At 35.2% G+C, this 21944-nt stretch overlaps 1 protein-coding gene across 10 annotated transcripts in view; it reads left to right on the top strand.

Annotated features, from left to right (window-relative positions):
• Positions 1-20654, top strand: part of FERRY3 (FERRY endosomal RAB5 effector complex subunit 3) — a 23997-nt gene extending 3343 nt beyond the window's left edge. For 4 of the 10 annotated variants that reach the window (XM_083808524.1, XM_083808525.1, XM_083808527.1 and 1 more), the window contains 10 exons: positions 2836-2935; positions 3030-3151; positions 5377-5483; positions 6114-6311; positions 9822-9950; positions 11073-11141; positions 12697-12899; positions 18025-18082; positions 19301-19368; positions 20404-20654. In XM_083808524.1, the coding sequence (XP_083664650.1) occupies positions 2836-2935; positions 3030-3151; positions 5377-5483; positions 6114-6311; positions 9822-9950; positions 11073-11141; positions 12697-12899; positions 18025-18082; positions 19301-19368; positions 20404-20496 (1147 nt within the window). In that variant the 3' untranslated portion in view covers positions 20497-20654. Of the gene's footprint in view, positions 1-2835; positions 2936-3029; positions 3152-5376; positions 5484-6113; positions 6312-9821; positions 9951-11072; positions 11142-12696; positions 12900-13729; positions 13821-14387; positions 14543-18024; positions 18083-19300; positions 19369-20403 lie in introns of those variants that run through there. The other 6 variants (XM_083808528.1, XM_083808530.1, XM_083808529.1 and 3 more) reach the window with 4 other exon arrangements.
• The last annotated feature ends 1290 nt before the right edge of the window (positions 20655-21944 follow it).

Raw genomic sequence — 21944 nt, forward strand, 5'->3', positions numbered from 1 at the left:
TTCCCTCTTTAAACTTAGTCACGTAATGCTTAGTTTATATTGTTGGGGTCAGCTATCTTACACTCTCCTCAGTCACTGAAAATTATAAAAGCAAAGGTCATCTGATTAATACAAGGTTTGTGCTTTTTTTTTTTTAATTTCCATTCAAATTCCATTTTAATTTCCATTGCTGTTTTATTTCCATTCCTATTGATGTTTTAAGTGCTTAGGTTATCTAGATAGTGAAGTTTAAGTATGTATCATGTTTTGCCTTTATTGTAATATAATTCAAATAGGAAATCGGAAGTTCCACAAGATGAGAAGATGAGGAAAAGATTTGAACAAACTTTAATTCAGAAACTCTAAAAGGAAGAATTTTGTAAAAGTCTCTGTGGTCTCCCCAGTAAGCTTGAAAAGCTGCAGGTGGCTGCTTTGTCCACGAGGAGGAGCACATGCATTGTGTGTTTTAATTCCCGCCCCCCCCCCCCCACCGTGAACTAAATAGGTTCAAAAAAATGAATGGACGCAACTATATAGTATAGGTACTAGAAACGAATCCTGGCAATGCTTGTGAGATGCCAAAATATCCTTAGTAGGTGTGTTTTATAAGGGGTAGTGCTCTTTGTTTTTAAGCTCACGTTATATACCTGTTTTTGTAGGTTTTCTAGTGTACTTCCAGAATGATTCTTACATATTTATTTGCGTAGTTTCTTTCTAATATTTCTGAATCTTATATATCTCTAATTTGGGGATGAAAGTTGCAGTAATGTAAGCATAATGGTTTTTGCTGCTTACTGACTCTTCTCAACTACGTATATAGAAAAAAGAGCACTTAGTATTAAGAGCAGTAATCTTATACAGCTCTAGTATGACAGAGTTGTGTATAGACTTCAGTGGAATTTATTATATCTACTTGCTGTAATTGTGAAAGTTTGTATTTTGATGACAGCTGAGACTATCCCACTTGAGTGAAGATAATGTTCTGTTTACACGGGAGCTGATTTGGAATCCCTGACCCTCAGATTTGTTTAGTGGATATTCATTACTAAGTCTTTGTTATAGTAAATCGATTCATTGCTAAGGATGGGGTGAATATTAAAAGACAAATGAAGCCAGGGACACCGAAGAAGACAAAGGAGGGACGAGATATTTGGATGAATTGATGATAGCAGGACAGCCTAGCAATTACAGCTCCCCTTTTTGAATGTAGCTTGAGTTGGAAACTCATCTGGCTGTTAAAAATAAGTGAGTTTAGCCTACTTCGTGGTGGTTACCATGTCTGCATCATTTGTGCTTGGTGGCAAAATTAAGCAAGGGATCAAGTAAGTCCATTTCAAAATAACAGTTGTCTCTGGGTTATGGTATCTAGCCTGGGCAAGAGTTAAAAACTTTTATTGGTCTTCTTGTTTTTAACAGGCTTTAGTATCTAGAAATTTTACTTGATACATCTTATGGACTCTAAAATTCATTCTTAATCAAAAGGAAAAAAAACAGGACTTGCTTTTTAAAAATAATAGCTATTTTAAATTGAAAATATGTATGTTCTTACCATAAAAGTTGAAAGATCTAGTTTGTAATTGCTTTCAGTAAAAGGAAAATATTCTTCAGGTTCTGAGACTGAAAACTTACTGTTTTTTTTACTTTGTCCAGTGACTTTTCCATTATTTTTGGATCAAATTGTTAACTCAAAGGAGTAAAATAAAGACCTCCTCTCTAACATTGGCAGCATTAAGTGTCTGACTAAATAGCTGCTGTAAAATGCAGTTCATCCATTGCACTGTCATATACTCCCTATCGGACTCTTCAGAATGCTCCACTTGTAAGGTCTTCTAGATCCCTCCCCCAATCCATCCTGCATAAAGGGATGCTTCTGTTTAGAAGAGCCGTTGATTTTTCTGTGTCCTGGTAGAAAAATAAACAAAAAACACAGTAATTGAATTTCAGCAAGGACAGTTCAGACCACATATTAGTTAAAACTCTTCTAGTAATAAGGATAGTGAAGTGATCCAGATATTAGAGTATCTAGAGAAACTGTCTTATCATCTTGTGAACGTTTCTGCAGGAAGACTTGAAATGTATGGATTCTGATTCCAAAAAAAAGCAGAAGGATAAAGTACTGCATGACATATCTTTCAGCTGTTTGCTGAATTTTCTGTAGAACCATGGAATGGTTTGGATCGGAAGGGACCTTAAAGATCATCTAGTTCCAACCTCCCTGCTATGGGCAGGGACAACTTCCAGTAGACAGGTTGCTCAAAGCCCAATCCAACCTGGCCTTGACCCCTTCCAAGGATGGGGCATCCACAATCTCTCTGGGCAACCTGTTCCAGTGCCTCGCCACCTTCATAGTAAAGAGTTTCATCCTAATAAACATAAATCTAAATCTACCCTCTTTTAGTTTAGAACCATTACTTCTTGTCTTACCAGTGCACTTCTTGATAAAGAGTCCCTCCCCAGCTTTCCTGTAGGCCCCCGTAAAGTACTGGAAGGCCTCTGTAGTATCTCCCTGGAGCCTCCTCTTCTCTGGACTGAACAACCCCAACACCCTCAGTCTGTCTTCATAAGGGAGGTGTTCTAGCCCTCTGATTATCTTTGTGGCCCTCCTCTGGACTCTCTCCAACAGATCCATATCTTTCTTATGGTGGAAGTCCCAGAGCTAAGCACAGTACTCCAGGTGGGGTCTCACGACAGCAGAGTAGAAGGGGAGAATCACCTCCCTCAGCCTGCTGGCCATGCTTCTTTTGATGCAGCCCAGGGTACTGTTGGCTTTCTGGGTTGCAAGCGCACATTGACGGCACATCCTCTGCCAGTTTATTGAAAGTGTTATTTGTAAATCTGCATTTGCTTTCCTTTTAGACAAGGAGCAGAGATGGATAAGGTGATGCAGGAGCTAGGGAAATCTCTAACGGACCAAGATGTAAATTCATTAGCGGCTCAGCATTTTGAATCTCAGCAGGTAATCTAAATTCGTTGAACTAGAACACATCATGCAAATAATTGTCTTAAAAAGAGAACCCAAAACACTCAAATTATGTCTGTCTTCTTGTTAGGATTTGGAGAACAAATGGACCAATGAATTAAAACAGTCCAGTGCTATCCAGAAGCAGGAATATCAGGAATGGGTGATAAAACTTCATCAGGACCTTAAGAATCCCAACAACAGCTCAATCAGGTATTTAATTCCATGGTGACGTTTACTGCTGTCTCTATTAATTCAAAATACATGGTTTTATATACTCTTTTCTTTCAAAATAGCCACTTAAACAACATAGTCCAAGAGAATCAAAGGCAAATAAACTATCATAATTAAATATCTATATTTTTAGACCTTTCTTCTTTGCATAACGTTTTACAACCTTTCTGTACAAAGAAATGTTCTCATACACTAAATTACAGCCTGAGCTGTATGGAGCTTCCTCCTGTTTTGCCTTATTTACATTGTCTTTTTTTAAAATGCTTTTTCATAATGCTTTCTGTTATCACATAATTATATTACACAGAATAATTAAAGTTTAGTAAGTGGTAGCAGTGTCACAAATTTTGAATTACAAGCCTCTTTTTTAATGTTTTATGTAGACATCACTGTACAGCTAAAATATTTGGAGTCTTTCAGTCTGACCACTTATAGTGAGAGTTGTTTTCTTATTGAGGATATAGTAGGGAAATTGAAATTTGTAACTTGAGGAGATCCCTATGCTGTATCATTAGTGTCTACCACCTTCGTTACTATTTGGAAAATGAAGAGAGTAAAACCTGATGCTTTTTCATGTCTCATTAGTAGAAGAGCCTGAATAGATTGTTTAGATGGATGCAGAAAGGATTTATGGGGAAAATGACGCCTTTGCATAAAATGGGTGTGAGTGATAAGATGAAAATGGCATGGAACATAAAGTGTGAAATACTTCATCACTTCCTCTTAAGTGTTCACTTTTGGGATAAGAAAGCAGATTGTATGGAACATGAGGGAAGAGAGAGGAGGGGAAATATGTTAGAAGATAATATACATGTAGATTCCTCACTACTTTCCTCACGATTGTGTCTGAATTTCTGTGTTTTGGAAGTCTTTTGCAGTTTTCAGGTTAGTCCCAGAATATGTTCCTAGGACTGCATAGCTTCTGAGCAAGCTAACCTCTTTCTAAATCAGTGACCCGGTAAAAACTTCACTGCAATAGTGACAGTCTGCTCAAATTCTAAGCCCAGTCCTGAAATATCTTTCCACAAAGTTTTCATGTTGGTATATTCTCATGAGTCTTTAAAGACAGTAAAATTACAGAGGCCATTCCTGCTCATCACTGTGAATCTCTTCTACTGTAAAATGAGGCCAAGGTGGAGTTACGTAGAACTGAAAACCAGAAGAAATAGCTAGAGGTCCAGCGGCAAGTACCTCTGAGAAAGACAGTGGATGCTTGGACTTCATAGTTTTGGATGCTCAGTATTGCAGATCTCCATTCATCTTAATAGATGTGAAGTGATAGTATTTTTATAGAAAGTGTGGTCTCTCTGAGTTCTGAAAACTATAAGTCCTAATGCATTTGAAAGTAGTACACAGAAAGTCTATGATAAGGCAACTAGAAGCTTGACGATAGGCAGATAATTGCTTGTGTGTGTGTGTATCTTTTTGTATCTTCGTGTATATATCTTTATATATGTTAACATGTATCTTTTGTGTGTGTATATATTAGCAGTGTATCTCAGTTTTATCTCATAACTAGGCATTTGCATTTAGTGAAATTTCTTGCAAGTTTATAAAACAATCTTTTATGAAACACCTTTGAAAATTAGACACTTTAAAAACAATGAGAACCTTTTCAGTAATGCAGAAACAAATTGAAGAGGTGTTCATGTTCTTTCATAAAGCAGAAACAGTACTTATTGTGTGACTTATTAGCAAACAGGTGACTTTTTGAAGAAAAAACAAAATGGTCTTCTACAATATTTCTTGCTAGTTTGAACAGTGTGGCAAACTTGACTTGACTGTTTGTTTTTTTAACCTCCCATTTTGTGTGTGGGGAGGCAGGTAGAAAGAATATTATATCCAGGACCTTCATAAATAAAGTTTTGTGTGTTCTAAATAGACTGATTTTTTTTTCCCTTTTATTTATATGTTCATTTCATTATAACTAGGTATTGTGGTTCTTGTTGCTCAATCCCAAAATGCTTTACAAAGAAGCCTGGTGATGTAAATCTGATAGTGAAGTTTACTCTTCCTGCTGGGATACAGATGAAGTGTTACATACCAGAAAGGCAAAACTTCAGATGAGTAGAGCTCATTCAAATAGGTTTAGTTTCTTGGCTTCCACAGACTAGCTGAGAAAATTTTGGATAGAGTTTGCAATACGTTTTTCATTGTCAGCAAAAGCTAGTATAAACTTTTCAGTAGGTTTCTCATTATTTTAGTGATGAAATTAAGGTTCAGCCCAGTCAATTGAGAGAATCTGTGGAAGGAAATGGAAGAATTTATGAAGAGCAAAGACTTTTAGAAGAAAGCTTTACTATTCACTTGGGTAAGTAAAATAAACTGACAGTAAATCCAAAGATAATAACAGATGCTAATAAGTTATGTATCTAACCATGTTTTATTTACAGTATTTAACTATTAATGTATTTATTATATACAGTTTGGGAGAGAAGTATAGTACAGCATAAACTGTATCAAACAGTGTCTACCTACCTGGAAAATACTTGATGGAAAACATTTTAAAAGCAAATTTTTATCCACTTTAGCAAGGTGACTAGTATAGAAAAACATGTTAACATCAATACACATAACGATTAATAAATTAAAATGTGTGTGTTGTATTCAGTTCCCAAGAAAAGTTAACAGAAAAATAGATGCTTGATTTTTTTTTTCTTTTAGTATTGTTTATGTAGTAGAGATTTCTTATGCTGTCTGTTTTGACTGCACTCAAGTAGTCTTTATTTTGTAATTTGCTGATATGCATATTAACTGCATATATGGTTAAGAACTTACTTTGTGCAAGTATTATTGATTATACTTTCCTTATGTCTTTTTCACAAAACTTAGGGGAACTTTTTGGTCATTTTAATGATAACTGTGAGTTTCATCTTTTGCTGTTTGTATTAAATACCATTGTATTTAATGCTACTGTTTGTATCATTTATATTTGGTACAGGAGCTCAGTTGAAGACCATGCATAACTTGAGATTATTGAGAGCTGATATGCTGGATTTCTGTAAACATAAGCGTAATCATCGAAGTGGAGTAAAGCTTCACAGGCTTCAAACTGCAATGTCTCTCTACTCAACTTCCCTCTGTGGCTTGGTTTTACTGGTAGATAACCGTATCAGTTCATACAGTGGCATCAAAAGAGGTGAGTCCCCTGATGGAGTATATCATGTCAGTGAAAGCCAGTGTCACTCTTAGAGACTTGCTGTCTTCTCTCACAAAAAGTATTGCCAGTAAAACTAAAACTTACTAGAGACCCTAATGTTTTGCATGTGATATTACAAAAGGGTAGGAAAAGCAAAAAGAGATGGATAAGAATGGGGAACAGAGCTGTGCTAAGTAGCTTGAACTGTGATATGCTGTTAACTTTTGAATCTCTGTACTAGGTTTTGCATTTGAGTAAGGAAGTTGTTAGAGTGGACGCTTTAATGTTAATTGGCCTGCCTTACACTGGCTGATAATCAGTAGGGCCTTCTAACTCTCTAATGTTAATTTGCCATACAATGAAATACTCAAAACGAAGTTTTAAAATTGATAAGCATGTACCATATTTATACATTTACTTTAAATATCTGCATCACCATAACTTCCTTTCACAGGGAACAATGGGAGTATAATAGGAGTATTAATTGCCTACTCTTGGAAAGCTTGATCAATAGCCATTTTAAGTGCACATCTTTTGATTAACTGGTCTCTGTGATGGTGTTTGGAGGCTAACCAATGACACGTGTGTTTGTTCCTGTTCGAATTTTGGCCACCCAGGCTCTCTGTGAACAACTTTGTAGACTTTTCCATCTTCCTCTTGAAATTTAATACCTAAATATTTACATATGAAATGTCTTTTTGACTAGAGCCAGTATTAGTTGTCATCATTCTAGTATGCATTTTTTTTGGAAAGGGGAGGAAAAAGTAGGCTTTGGTGCGCTCTGAAAATAGTGTGGAATCAGGCTTTTGTAGTAAGGAGAGGGAAGTGTACCCATTAAAATTCCAGTTGCGTTTGTTCTGTATATGGTTTCCAAGTTTAATTCTCAAAGTATTATTTCACTTTTGCACTCATTTTCCATTGCTTTTTTTTTATTACTGCTTAAATATTTAAATTAACATAGTGAAAATTTGTGCATGAGTCTTAGATGATCACGAGAAAACAGAGATTTAGATAATACCACTAAATGCAAAATTTGATACTGCAGCCTCAGCAAAGGGGAAAGTAGAGGGGGAAGTAAGGGACTATATGACAATCTATAAAATATAATCCTTAGTAAATTTTGATTCCTCTTAGTTCCAAACAGATTTTGGCAAACTTAAATATGAGCACTCCCCACAGCTGTCTGCGTCTCCATTCTTTTTTAAAATATTGCATTTTAAAATGTCTCTGCTCCTCTAATTGAATCAAATATGCTACTTTAAACCACCAATGAACATCTGGTTGTGCTAAGACCCCAAACTACTAGAGGCAGCAACAGAGGTTTGGGTACATTTCTTTATATCTACTGTCTGGTGAGAGTGATACCTTCTGGCAAAGGTCAGTACTAAATACCTTTGAGAAGAAAATTTGCTTTAAAATTGTTAAATCTGTTTGTTGCAAGAGCACTACCCAGAAACCATTCTCCGTACTAAAAGGCCTGTTAAGAAATAAATGTGCTAGGGGGTTCAAAGGTTTATAACATTTGCAAAAAATGTTGTAATAGAAGACATTTAAATAATACATTTATGTTTTTGTTTAAATAGGGAGGTAATACCATGTGTAGTCTAAATTTCTGGGTTACAAAAGTGTAGCAAATTTTCTGCTTCTGTCTTAAAATGGAAAAACACAAACCTAATAGCCTTTGTTTTGTGATGGACTAGAATCATTCTCTAGTGTCTGTGAGATTAGCAAAGGTTGGTATAGATGAGCTTCATGTGAGTATGCTGTTTATTCAAGTATTTTGCATTGTTTTGAGCAACACCAATCACTCAGCAAACACTAAATGGAGAGCGGGTGCAGTCCTACAAAGTCTTGCAACTTACTTGTTTGACCTAATTTGTTTAGATCCATCTTGAGGACCCTAGTGAATGTGCTTCTTGTTTAGTATATTTTGCTAGCTCAGTTGTCTTACAAACAGTTTGATGTTGCGTCTTTGGTGAATCTGTTATCCAAAGATGGTTCAATTTGCCTCAAAGTTCAGGATATATGTGAGGTATTTGCAAGACTGAAAACCATGACTGCAATGTTTTCTGGGTAGACTGTATCTCTTACGATATCTAAACAATGACTATAGTAAAATATACCTTTGAAATTGGACTTGGACCCATCTCTGGAAAACAGCTTTCAACAGGAAGTTGAACTTTTTATGATCTTTCAATGTCCCGATTTAATTCAGACTCCTTTTCGTAAGCTAGAGGAATAGTCTTCTCATGTATTTTGTATTTATGCATCACCTAGCATGAGCCTCTTACATTAGGACTTTGTAGGGCTACTATGACTTGGATTTTAAGTAGGTATAGCACACTCAAATGGTAAACTAAAACTAACTTTAGTTTTGATTTAAATAAGAGACTTTTCCTTTGTTTGTTTCCAATAAAATGTTTCCTGGCCTTAGTTTATCTTAATAAACACAGAAAACACAATCTTTTAGAATATGAGCTGCTTCTTCCCTTGATTTTGGACACCAGAACTTAATAAAGCATTTTGAAAATAGATTTTATGATAGAGAGGATGTAAAAAGATAAAAGATATTAAGGTTTTCTTTATATCCTGCCTATTCCTGTCATAGCCTATTCACAGGATTGCATGGTGATCCTCAGATAATCAAAGTACATTAAGTCCTTTGGGATCTAATCTGAGTAGGTTCCTCAAAAGTAAGTCACAATTGGTTAGTATAGTTCATCTTCTTGATAATAGCTTGTTTTGGCAGCCATTGACTTGCTATGAGAAAAGGCTGGACATCAGGATACTGAGCTTAGAATACCCATCACAGGAGCAGTATGTTATGATCCTAATTATTAATTTAATTTTTCCAAGTCTGACATTACTTATCAGGAAAAGAAACTTACAGCTCTTTTCAGCCGATGGCACTTTTCTTTAGCTTTCAGATCTCTGTATTGAGAACTAAGAGGAAAGAACTGTAATGCCAACTTTCCAGATATGCTGTTTATGAATTTAATAGCTCTTGTTTTGCAAAACAAACTGGGGTGCCATAGCTGCTATCGGAAATATCTACTATATATGTTTCAATAAAGCATCACAGATTGAAGGACCCTTATTAATAAGGCATCAACACTTTAAAGGATGGTAACATTAATGCATGTATGTTTTATCTGCTTTGGAAGATGGGGTGGACCCCATGATCTCTCGAGGTCTCTTCCACCACCTAGAATTCTGTGATTCTTGCTGTTATCTTCAGGTTTATTTTTTGTATGGATGATTTTGTCTGAAGAATAACAACACTGTTTCAAGCTGTTTTTTTTCCAAAGAATTCATTTATTTAAAAAAACCACTTTGTTTCTGCTGTAATACTTTTTTTAGGACTTAAAGTGAAATGCAGCAGGGCTTTTTTTGTTTGTTTTGTTTTTGTTTTGCTGTTGTATCTGTCTTTGCTTGAACTATATAACAGCATTATGTAATGTTACTAGCACATCCTTATGACGTGGATTTAAATCTTTATTTTTTTCCTAGATTTTGCAACTGTTTGCCAAGAATGCACGGATTTTCATTTTCCTGGAATTCAAGAACAACTTGAAATTGTCCAGAAGGTTGTACTTAAGGCCAGAGCACAGCGTAGCAGTAAGTCGAAAAGACATCATGGTCAGTGACAACCAAAATTACTTTCCTTGAAATAGCATAGTGGTCAGTAGAATGTTTATGGTTATGGGCAACTTGATTTCCCTCTTCTTCATATCTACAAATCTATAAAATGTGATGTTCTGGTTTGTCAGTTAACTCAGAGAGGTCTGCATGAAATCTTGTGTTCACAGACAGCATGTCCACATGATGTCTTTGATTTTATAATTGACATACCTTTAGAGGAAAAAAAAAAAGTCCTTAAGTTCTGATCACACTTGAGCAGCATGGGAAATATATAGGGCAATTATACTTTCCTCTGCAGCTTAAACTGCTGGAGACAACATAGACTTATCTGACTTGACTTTAATTTTTCTATATAAATACAAAGCTTTAAAAATTGCAGATGTGTTACGACTTATTCCCGTCCATATAAATGAGTACTAAAAATGGAGTAATAAATTGACTAAATGTGTATACTCTTTAGTACTGACCAAATCCTTGTGAATGGTTTACTTTGCAGTTATTTTTACAAATGGCATAGAAATTTTCTGACCACATGGTGTCAAGGCAGTACTTGTACATCATGAAGCTTTGTTTTTCTTGCAGAGAACTACTTGTGTGGTTTAAATACGTCAGTAACATGAATAGATTCATAAGAGTACATAGCGAAACAAGTTTTCTTAGGAATCTGCATATTGCTGTAGTCTTAAGGAGAATACTGAAAGCTGTTTTTATATTGGTGATTTATGTAAATTTCTGTTAAAATTTTCCTTGCAATACTAGGAACAAACTTGTTTTAAATATATGCATTATTAAAAAAGCAATAGCAAGGTACTATGTAGCTGTGAGGGTAATTCAGAAACTTTAGCATTCCATTTGAGAACATTGTGTTTCCATTTGTCTGAATAAAGAGGTATCATAGGATGATTAAAAAAGAAAGCTTATAATTTGGTAAGTTCATTTATAATTTGATAAACAGTTCAGCGTTTATTGAAGTCGGCAGAAGTAATTCTTGTCCAACCCCCAAATTTTTCCAACTTTATGGTGGAAATTCAAGCTAGATATCATCTCAGTACATTTTATATGACAAAGCATGATTAATACATGTTATGTTTAATATCTGTGGTATTTGTTTATATACAGGAAATAAAGAAAGTGGAACTGAAGATAAATCCAAGAATATTGAACGAAACCAGTCAAATATTTTACCAGGTGAGTTCCATTGAAGAGGTTTGCCCCCTCTTCTTAGAACAAATTTTGTTTTATAGACGCACATTTTTAGCTCTAAATTCAGAACATAAATTATAAACTAAACCTAAGTTGACCTCAATCAGAGGAGAAGGATGTTCCTGTGGCTAAGGCAGAGAACTGGGTGTCAGGACATCTGGTTTCTATTCCCAGCTTTGCCAACGCATCATATGACTTTGGGGCAAATCACTTCTCTATGCCTAAAATTTCTCTTCAGAATTTGAGGGGAGATAAAAAGATCTCTGAGGATCCTGGGAAAAAAAATAAAACATAAATAATAGCAAATAACTTCGTGAAAATAACTATATATGTTACTGTTCTGATCTAGTAAAGCATTTTAGAATGTATTTTAACTTTGAGAATGTAAGAACGCATTCCTCTAAAAGAGGGAAAATCCTTAGTATATACTGTGATTTTTAGTAAGGAAAGCTGCTGTGGAGTTTGAAGATGAATGCACAGTTGGAGGCACAGGGGAAGGAGATAAATCCACACAACCCATGGGTAATAGGAGAGCTTCTTAAAATTGCTTTCATGGTTGTCTTAGATCTTGGTCATGTAAGTGGATTATTAATCCACTTGGATCCTTAATAGATAAATCCCAGTAAAATCTTTCTGCAGTGGCACGTGTATCATTACTATTAGATGGACGTTGCTGGGGATTACCTTAGCCATCGTCAGGAAGGAGTACGTACCCATTCTTCAGATATTCCAGTGCAAAGGCAGTATCTTAACTGGAATTGCCAGTGAAAATAGGTTTGAAGGAAGATGCTTATCTGTTGACTGGAACAGTAGTGGTATTGTATACCTGCTTTTCTGTTGACTCCAGTATAGATGTTTTGCTCTCCAGCAGAAAGATAAGATGGAGAGACCTGCATTTCACTGCCCATTTGCTGCTTCTTTATCTTTGATAAATGAAAACTAAGCCTAAAAATCTCTCTGACAAGACATCTTCTTGAAAGCAGCTTTGTAACTCATCTTCCCATTGCTCTGAATTGTTTTAAATTCTAAAGGTCATTTATACCTTTGTCTTCTAGAATGTATCTGTTATTGTATAACCCACTATCCTTTTCCACAGACTTTTCGCATCCTTTATTTTAATGCATCCATTTTTGGTGTTTCCGCCTCCCACATCTGTCTGCAATTCAGTGCTTACATTATATATTTTGAGTATTACACCTCCTCTGTGTTTGTTTTTTTGTTTCATGCTATATATAGATCGTATCCGCTTGTTCTGGCACTGTTACATCTTATTACACCAGGTGTCCCTGATGCTTGTGAAACTCATCAAAGCAGGGAAGTGAGTGTAGGGTGAATGTAAAACAATCATACTCCAAGAGATTTTAGATCAGTTAGTTTCTAACTTTTACGTATCTCCTTATGTACGTGTTCTGATTTGTTGTCTACTTGTATTGCCTTTTGTCTTAACTTACTGACCCTATTCTTACATTGCATAACAATTGTGTTTCGGTGTAGGTCACTACTGTGATACCTTGCCTTTTTGGTTTATGTAATTCTGTAGGGGAATTCTACATAACACGCCATTCAAATCTTTCTGAAATTCATGTTGCGTTTCACCTTTGTGTGGATGATAACGTAAGATCTGGAAACATAACTGCTCGGGATCCTGCGATCATGGGACTCAGAAACATTCTCAAAGTTTGCTGCACACATGACATTACTACCATTAGCATTCCTCTCCTGTTGGTACATGATATGTCAGAAGTAAGTAAATTTAAAGTTTTGTTTTCTTCTTAGCTTCTAAGGTGCAGCGATTTTTAATTTTTTTTTCTCGAAAGGATATGTCTCATTCTTGTTTAAGACAAATGGAGCAATTTATCGCAGTCATATGCTCCTGCCACATCATTGTGCTGGCATTGATATCTATATAGTGACCTGAGTTAAGGAACTGAACCAGTTAAAAGCATTTCAGTCAGCTGAACCCCTTCATTTTTATTTCCATCTCTCCTTGATCCAGCTCAGGGCACGGTTACAGAGGTATTAATGAAAGAGGTGATAGGACTACCTATTTAGAAGTTAAAAAGATGTTTTGTGGCAGCAGTTCTTGCTTAGAAACTATAGTTTGTAAGATGCTGATATAATAGTAATAGCAGATCCAAATTTTAATTGCTTCTAGCTAGAAAAAATTAAAACTAACTTTTTATGAGCAGCAGTGCTAGCAAAGCCTGGTTTCTTAGAAAATTTGAATTCTGTACCCCTAAACACCATTCTTTATCACCTCAGCCCTGTACAGCAGTAACCAAATTTCACCTTTGCTCTGAATGGTCTCCTTCATGCCCTAAGTATTTGCATGTTTAATTTCTGCCTCTGAGCCCCCCACGTACCAGCTGGACAAGAAGCAGCATACTGCTGAGACTCGAGTGATATGTGTCACATACTTTGGTGACATAAGTGTGCTTATTGTGCGGAACTTCTGTATTTTTTTCTTCAATGGGACGCTAGTGTGTAGAACTTTTCTCCTATTCAACTGTATTTTTTTCACAGTGTATAGTAAACTTATAATTTAATACCATTTACAATCTTTCCTCTGTCAGATCAGCTTCAAAAGATACTGGCAGGGAAGAAAATGGAAGTGGGGAGAGAACCAGCAGACAGAAAGTACAGCCACTTGCCACACTTCCTTAGGTGACAAATTTACAAACTAAAAGAAATTAGGAGAATAAGATAACGCTGCTATTAATTATGTCTTTGCATACATTTACTTGCAATCTGTTATGTTGTTGTTTTTCTTTAAAAAAAATTGTTTTTTCACTTACCAATTTCAAGACTGCCTCTCCTTTGAAAGTGCGTGACTCATAGCAAAAAAAAGGCTCATCCTTGGATTGCTTTTAATAGGTGGAATAACTGATTTTTTTAACATAATTTTATCTGAACACCATGTAGAATTGGATCCCACTTGCAAGATTGGGGTCTATAAAGTTCAAGCAATGTTAAAAATATCCAGTAATGAAGATTCTAAAGAGTGTGCCTCAAAATGTCAACTTTTAGTAATAGACTTTATTTCAGAAATACATTTTTGCATCTTTGGTATTAACACCTTTTTTTGGATGCAAATGCAAGTAGTCAACTTGCAAGACAGCAACCTGAGTTATTAATGGGACCCAATTCCTGTGTTTCAGAAATTTGTAGAGCTCTTCTCTTAATCAAGTTGCCAAGTGACTACATTAACCTTTTTTTTTTTCCCCTTTGAAGTACGTACATACAATGAAAGCTAAAGCTAACATGTTTAAAATACAAATAGAGCACAAGACCAGGTGTTCACCATGCTTTTAAGAAGGTGTCGTTGCTCAAATGTGTGAAACTGAAGAATCATCTACTTGTCTGATGCTGGATTATTAAAAGTCCTGGTAAAATGATTTATCTTTTATATTAAGCTTTTTAAGTATCTGTGGAGTAAGCTGAAAGTGACCTGTATGATAAGCATAGGTTGAGCCAAAACTGAACTGCGTGAATTGCATTAGCAGCATCGCTTATTACAGTGTTTTGCAGCTGGCTGATCTCATTTGAAACACACAAGTCTGTAACTTGTTGTTGAGGGAAGAGTGAATAACAACAGATTTCCGAAGGTTAACCTGAACTTGGTGCCTTCAGCAGCTCCAGTTTTGAATCTGCATTTACCACCTACATAAAAAACATTTTTGTAAAGTGGTTAACCAGGAGCACAGCTGCAGAGATGTTTGCATGCTTCACTGTGGCAAGCATTCATCATGAGTTTGCTTTGTGTATTTCCCAAAGGTTTTCTTTTATGGATGGAAGAGTAGTGTTTATAACCCCACAAAAATGATGAGTGTATCAGTCTCAGTGAAGCCCTTACACTTTGTTATTATTTAGCCTTCATATTAAGCTACTCTTTCTTCCCCCCTTCCCTCCCAAGAAAAAATTAAGGGCTTCTGTTTTCCTTAGTTTTTCTTGTGACTTCAACAACAACAATAACAGTTTTGGTTTTTTTTTTTTTTTTTCCTGTTCTGATCATTAAGTTCAGTAAAGGAAGGAAACTGTGTTTGATATTTGAGAAAGACAAAAATAGACAAGTTCAAATTTAGGACAACTGAGGTCCTAATGTCTGATCGTTGCACTGAATCTAATATAAACTGAACTGGGGAATGAAATGACTACATGGAATCATTAAAAATGCTGGAGTTGGCACACTTCCTTGGTAGTTTCAACATAAGGGGTGTCGTATGCTGCCATCCATATAGCAACATGGAAGACAACAGACCTCTTGAGGGCTGTCAGGCAGCTGTCTATGTGATGATAAGTTAAGAAAAAAATGTTTGAAAAAAGTTGATATTAAGGGAGTATAAGGTGTGCAGCAAATATTTGTGAACATCATTTATACATATAGACAAATTATCAAAGAGTGTATTAACCTTCAGTTTTTCTCTTACCGTTTCATACCATGAAACATGCAATGCTCCATACAGTGTTTAGTGTTTGCATAGGTATACTTTGAATAAACACCTTACTAATTCTTACCTTACTGAAATTAACCATTGAAATTTGGTTTGAAATCTTTGTCCCATAAGAAGTGTATGGACTTAGTGTTTTTATTACCTGGTTATGACACGGTTCTGCAGAGACTTAAGGATGCTCTTCTAGATTTAAAAAAGCAGCAACTCCATGCAGTGAGTCTGTCACAAATTTCAGTGATGAAAAGATTTGCAGCATATCTTTCTAATCAGTGAAGTTGGCCTTTTTTATTTTTATCAGCTAAAGGAATGTTAATCTAACAACAGATCTTTTCACCCTGAAAAGGAATGGTGTGTGCTCTCTGTAGTGAATGAAACCAAAAGTCCCAGACACTTTTTTTACTTGCTAGAATGCTGTTAATGAAAACTTACCATATGTGATGGGGTGTTTGTTTTTTTCCTGCCTCCTGTGCTGTGTTTTGAATTAGCACTTACCTGATTATTCATTTCCACAGCTGTTACTTAATTTACATATAGGGAAGTCCTGACAACATGTCAAGATCATGAGAACTTAAGTTTTTAAAGATGAATTAAAATCAAATCACTACTGCGTCATTCTCTGTTCTTGTGGCTTGCATGCACTGACATTGTAGATTCAACCTGTTATTTCCCTGAGTGACCACAAGATTTGACATCTATGTTTCTCTGAAATAGTCTGAGGAGTAGAGTCATATCCTGCTGTTTGAATCAGTCCTTTTAAGGCTAGTTTCTTTTATTGATTATATAATGTACTCATAAGTTACCCTCAGAGCAACAGGACCTTTCTTTTTAGGTATTTGTTTTTAACCTAGGCCAAAACAGTGATCAAAAGTAGCAATAAACTCCTACATTGCTTATGACAGAATGCAAATGTGGGCAGATAAATTATAAGAAAGACCAGCTATTTCTTCCAGAAAGGTTAGAAAAGAAAAAAAAAATTGTCCAATATTGTTGTTTCTGATTCACATGTTGTATAGTCTAAAAGCAGCATCTATTGATGCAACAATTCACCTCATGAAAAAAAATGTTCTGTAAAGTTATTCTAACTTAGGCTGTTTTTATGTTACTATGAGGCTGTTACTATTTCAGGTATGGGAGAATATAGGGAGATGCTCCCACCTAAGAAAAAAATGTAGCTTTTAGTAGTTGTTTAGTGCAGAGACATTCAATATATTGATTCAACATTGTCAGTCAGCATTCTTGAACAACCTTGCTTTTCAAATAATCTTTTTTAATCCTGAAGCTCTTTGAAAATGACAGCTTGCACACTGTTTGACATTGCAAAATAAATGCTGGCTTTACTGAATAGAAAATTATGTAAAGCATACGTTTTTAAATGTACATGGAATGATAAATTTGATTCCATGTGTATATTCCTGTGTTCATACTAGAAAGTGCACTTTTTGATGTTGGAGAGCACATCAGAACCAATAAGTATTATTTTCTTCCTGAGAAGTGTTTACAGTGACAGTCCTTCTGCCTCTAAGTAGGAATGTTCATCTTAATATAATTCATTTTATAGTTTACAGCTGAAGAATGCTTGATGTACTAATGCATTTGAACTGTTACTTAAATTCTTTAGACCAGGGCCTGTTTGTCATATAGTAAGGTAGCTTACACAGGTGGTTTTCATATCCCATCTTGGTGTTTAACTTCAGGTAAGAATTTGCTGTCTGATTATATCTGAAACCCATCCATCAGATGAAGATGGATTTTGTTTGTTTTAGCTCTTAATAAAAATGCACCTTTAGGATATAATTATTTCTACCAATTTCAGTATTAGAGATAATATTTTACTGAAGGTATATGGGTATGCCACTAAGCCTAAACCAGAATCATCAAAAATAGCTGGTAATCATCAGCTACTGCTGTTAAGACGTGGTCAGGAGCCTCTCTTCGGCTAACTGAAGCACAAATCTGATAGTTACAATTGGATATTGTACATTTTTCTGAAGTTCCACAGAGGAATTAAGAAGACCCATTTTCCAGTGACATTAATAGGATTATTATCAACAGTATGGTGGTGTGTGTTTTTTTGTTTTTCAAGATCTCAGCTTAAAAATATATAGGCTGTTCAGACACTAGGCTCTCATACCAATAAGCAGTGGCTGTGCTTGTATGGTCATATATATATATATTATATATATGTATATATGGGTCATGTGTGTTTATGTATATATATACATACACATATACACACACCACCTGTCTAGAGTACTTTAGAAAACTGAATCCCTCATCATGGCCTGTAATGCTGCTTGGATACCTGGAGGGAAAATATGGTTTTATGGTAATAACTTATTATTTTTAATAATTTTCTCTTGCTCTTGATGGTAGATCCATGGGCATTGGACCTTTTTCATTTATTCATTTATTTTTAGGAAATGACCATTCCATGGTGCTTAAAGAGAGCAGAGCTTGTGTTCAAGTGTGTTAAAGGTATGTTAGTAAATGCTTTGGCTCATTTCCAGTGTTGCCTTTGATGACATCCAGTCTTAGCTCAAGCTATACATTTTCCCCCAAAAAAGTCATTTTAGTAACTTACTACTTGTTAAAACACTTATACTTTCTCTTTAAAATTATTAACTATTGTTGTGGGACTCTTTTAAGCATCAGGAAATAATCTCACACTTAGAATGGAAACAAAATGTTTTGAAAATATCTTCACAACTGTTACATAGTGAAAGAAAAAGCCCTTACTGCTTCTGAGCAATCTCTGAAGGAGGGCAAGAGCAGGTGGTTCTCTACAGTATACTTTCCAGTGTCTGTTGTATTTTAATTTCCTCAGTGACAATTCCCTATACTTTTTCAAGACTAGTTTATATGCTAATTCACCTTTTTGCTTGAAAGTCATCGTGATTTGACTGTCATTTCCTATATTTCCCATTTGTGTTACTGCTTACTGCATTCTTGTGTCCTGCACTTAAACGCTCGAAACAGTCATTTAGAGTATTTAAAATGCCAGTAGTTATGTTCTTTCTACCACCTACTTAAGGAACCTCTTGCTGTTGTGAACTTTAGTGATTCACAATAAAATATCATCCATGTAACCATTTCCATTATACAAGTATTTTTCCAAGCATCTTTATTTGTCACTAATGTGTTTTGGTGGACCTTGTAGTTCATTGGTTATAGTTAGGAAATGCTAGCATAAAAATGCCAAATGATAAGTTGAGTAATGAGAATTAAGCATTTTATATGTAAGTAAGTCCAAGTAGTTTCTGTTCCTGCCAGATGGCCAAAACCCTTTTGGCAACTGGATATTGTCTTGCACTCATTCATCTGGATGTGATCACATCAGAGCTAAAGAAAAAAGCTGCTTCTCAATGAAAGCAAGCTATTGAAAAAACTCCTAATAATCATATTTGGAGAAACCTCTCACTTCTGCTGGCTAGTACTCTGCTGTACCATAGACCTGGTTATTTTGCTGTTTAAGGGTATTCCAGTTTTCTCAGTAATTCCTCATTAGATTTTCCAGTTGAATCAGATTTCAGTCAGTTGATCAGCCAAGTCTGATTTAAATGTGACTAACGATATTCCTAGTTAAGGCAGTTAAAATCCTAATTGTATGTGAAAACTTCCTCATTGCTTGATAATAGTGTGATTGAGGTGGAAGTTTACATAGGTAATGAATATAATATGAATGCTGGTTTTTAGGTTTCATGATGGAAATGGCTTCATGGGATGGAGGAATTTCTCGGACTGTACAATTCTTGGTACCGCAGGTAGGTTAAACCAAGTTTGTATCTAAACTGGGAGACTGGGAACAAAAAGTTAAATGTCAACAGATCTAGATTTGATTTCTTTGATGTGCCCTGTTTTTCAGTTTGAGCTTAAACCTAATTGCTGTTGGTTTCATCCCTTGCTTACAAAACAGAAATAAAAGGATTTTATATTTTTGGGTATCCTGTAGTATCTTCTGAGGATGCTGAAAATGCAAACTGGGAAGTTCACCTTTATGAATGGTTAATACATAACCTTAGAAGAAGATACTTTTTTTTTCTCTTATTTTCTCTGAAGAGTTGGGACTAACCTTGCATTATATAATGTTTGGTTTTTGTTAGTCATACTGTTGAGCATCTTGGAAAATTGCAGTGCACTGAGTTCAGTCATGCTTCCACAAAATCATTAATTACTCTAGATGTTTTAAGTTAATTGTAATAAAGATTCTGAAATGATTTAATTTGGAGTTCTAACTGATTTACAGAAACAGGAAATTTTGCAAACGTGACCAATACTGAGGTGTTTTTTGTGCTGTTATTTTTTTGGTTTGTTTTTATTCTAAAAAGTGGTGCTAGAAGCTCTGTAAAAAATCAGAATTGTGTTATGAAAGAAATAGCAAATACTTGATGACAAAGTAGTAAACTGCTGAGCAAGGAGGAAGCCAAGAATAAATGAACTGAAGCTGAATCTGATGCTGGAATTCAGACAGCAGAAGTCCTGTAGATAATGAACAGCACTGTAATGATTCTGCTAGGCAGAACTAATCAATTATTAGAACAAGAAATGTACTGGAAACAGATATATCCCGTAAATATACAGACATGATTTTTAGGTCAATCTTTTTCTTTTGATTGAATTAAATAGAATTATAATATACATTTTGAAAACAATCTTCTTGGCCTTCTGAAAAACTGCAACACTCTTTTAAATGTTAAAAAACAAAGTTTAAAGAGATTTAGTTCTTCCAAACTACAGCAAAAAGCCAAAGCTTACTGGTCTATCTCTTTATTTTTTTCTTTTTCCCCTCCTCCCCCCAGACAATTTCTGAGGAAATGTTTTACCAACTGAGTAACATGCTTCCCCAAATCTTCCGAGTATCCTCTACATTGACTCTAACCTCTAAGCACTGAGTTCGGTGCAGCAGTAAGACATATCCTGTTGACAGAGGAAGAGGCTATGGAGATTCTTTATGGAAATGTCTCTTTTCCAAGGCCTGATGACCCTGAGTTGGTATTTGTTGCAATTTCAAGAATAATGTCATCTTAATAAAAGATATATGCTGTCTGCACTTGGATGTTAGCATTTTATTTTTGTCTCTCTCTGTTTCAGTACAGCATTTATGTTGAATTCCTCACCTTTTTCTGAAAGACACGAAATGTAACTAGTCTTATGTAATCCACAGAAATGATTCACATAGTTTGGTAGGAATAAGACTTAACGGTAGAATTAGGATCGGGGGGAGGGAGGGGCTTCAGATTGCTTGGTTTTAAAAACATTTTCTGAATTGGCTTGGTGACATTTAAAGGATGTCAAAAAAAAAGGATGTTACATGTCTCCTTTGACAAATTATATCAAAATTATTCTGTCATCTTTCCAAGCTCACAGTGACTGCAAAATAAAATTTATTAATGCCTCATTTTACCAATTAACTGTTATAAAATGAAAAACATGAGAGAATCCTTTAACCTATTGCATTTTGTAAATCACTGGAAGTATTAAAAAAGAATCAAGCTAATGTATCTGTGAAAATGATTAGGTGTTCTTTTAATTATTACCTTTTTACTATGTTATCTTTCTGCTTTCTTTGAAGGTTTCACATTGACAAGTCTGTCATGTACAACTTAGTAGGAACATTATAGTGTTCTGAAATCTGTTGCACTGGTATATTTTGCTGCTTATTGTCAAAATGTTTTATCACTAAAGGGTCTTTATCACTAATCAAGATGCTTGTGTGAAATTTCTTAGGCCAAACTTGAATCCACTCAAATAAACAAATCTCACAACCTCCTGCCTCCTACTGATGGGAAACTAGGGAAGAAACTGCTTTTATCCCATCTTGGACAGTCAAGCTTTTTGAACATGTCTGTGGGCACAAGAGACTGTAAGCAATCAGCGTAGAGACCTGTCACAGGGAAAGTCCTGTCTGAAGCTGGTATTCTCAGTGTTCCCAGAAGAGTTAGGCTCACGAGAAAGCAGCTGAGGTAGTGAAAGTCCCAGGGAGCTTTTTGAAGCCCATAGTTCTGTTCTGTAGGATACACTGGGATCCTGGCAGAGATGGGTTTGACTCTTATATCTTTCTACAGATTGCCCAAGTTCTGTGCTTGAAAACCAGCTAAAAATGAGGTGATTTACTATCTTCATTGTGACTTTATTATTGTTTTATTTAGTTCGATGAATGTGAAGAGTGTAAAGCTTTGTACTGGGGAAACTGTAATTTAAAAATTATAACAAACTATAATTTATATAAAACTTAAATATGAATTATAAGTATAATTAAAATTCTTAGAGAATCAAAACAATATTAATAAGCTCATGATGTTTATAAATGGCATAAACTCTTAACTTTTTTTATTGAATC

This window comes from Anser anser (assembly GCF_964211835.1).
Source record: "Anser anser genome assembly, chromosome: 1".
Taxonomy (NCBI): domain Eukaryota; kingdom Metazoa; phylum Chordata; class Aves; order Anseriformes; family Anatidae; genus Anser; species Anser anser.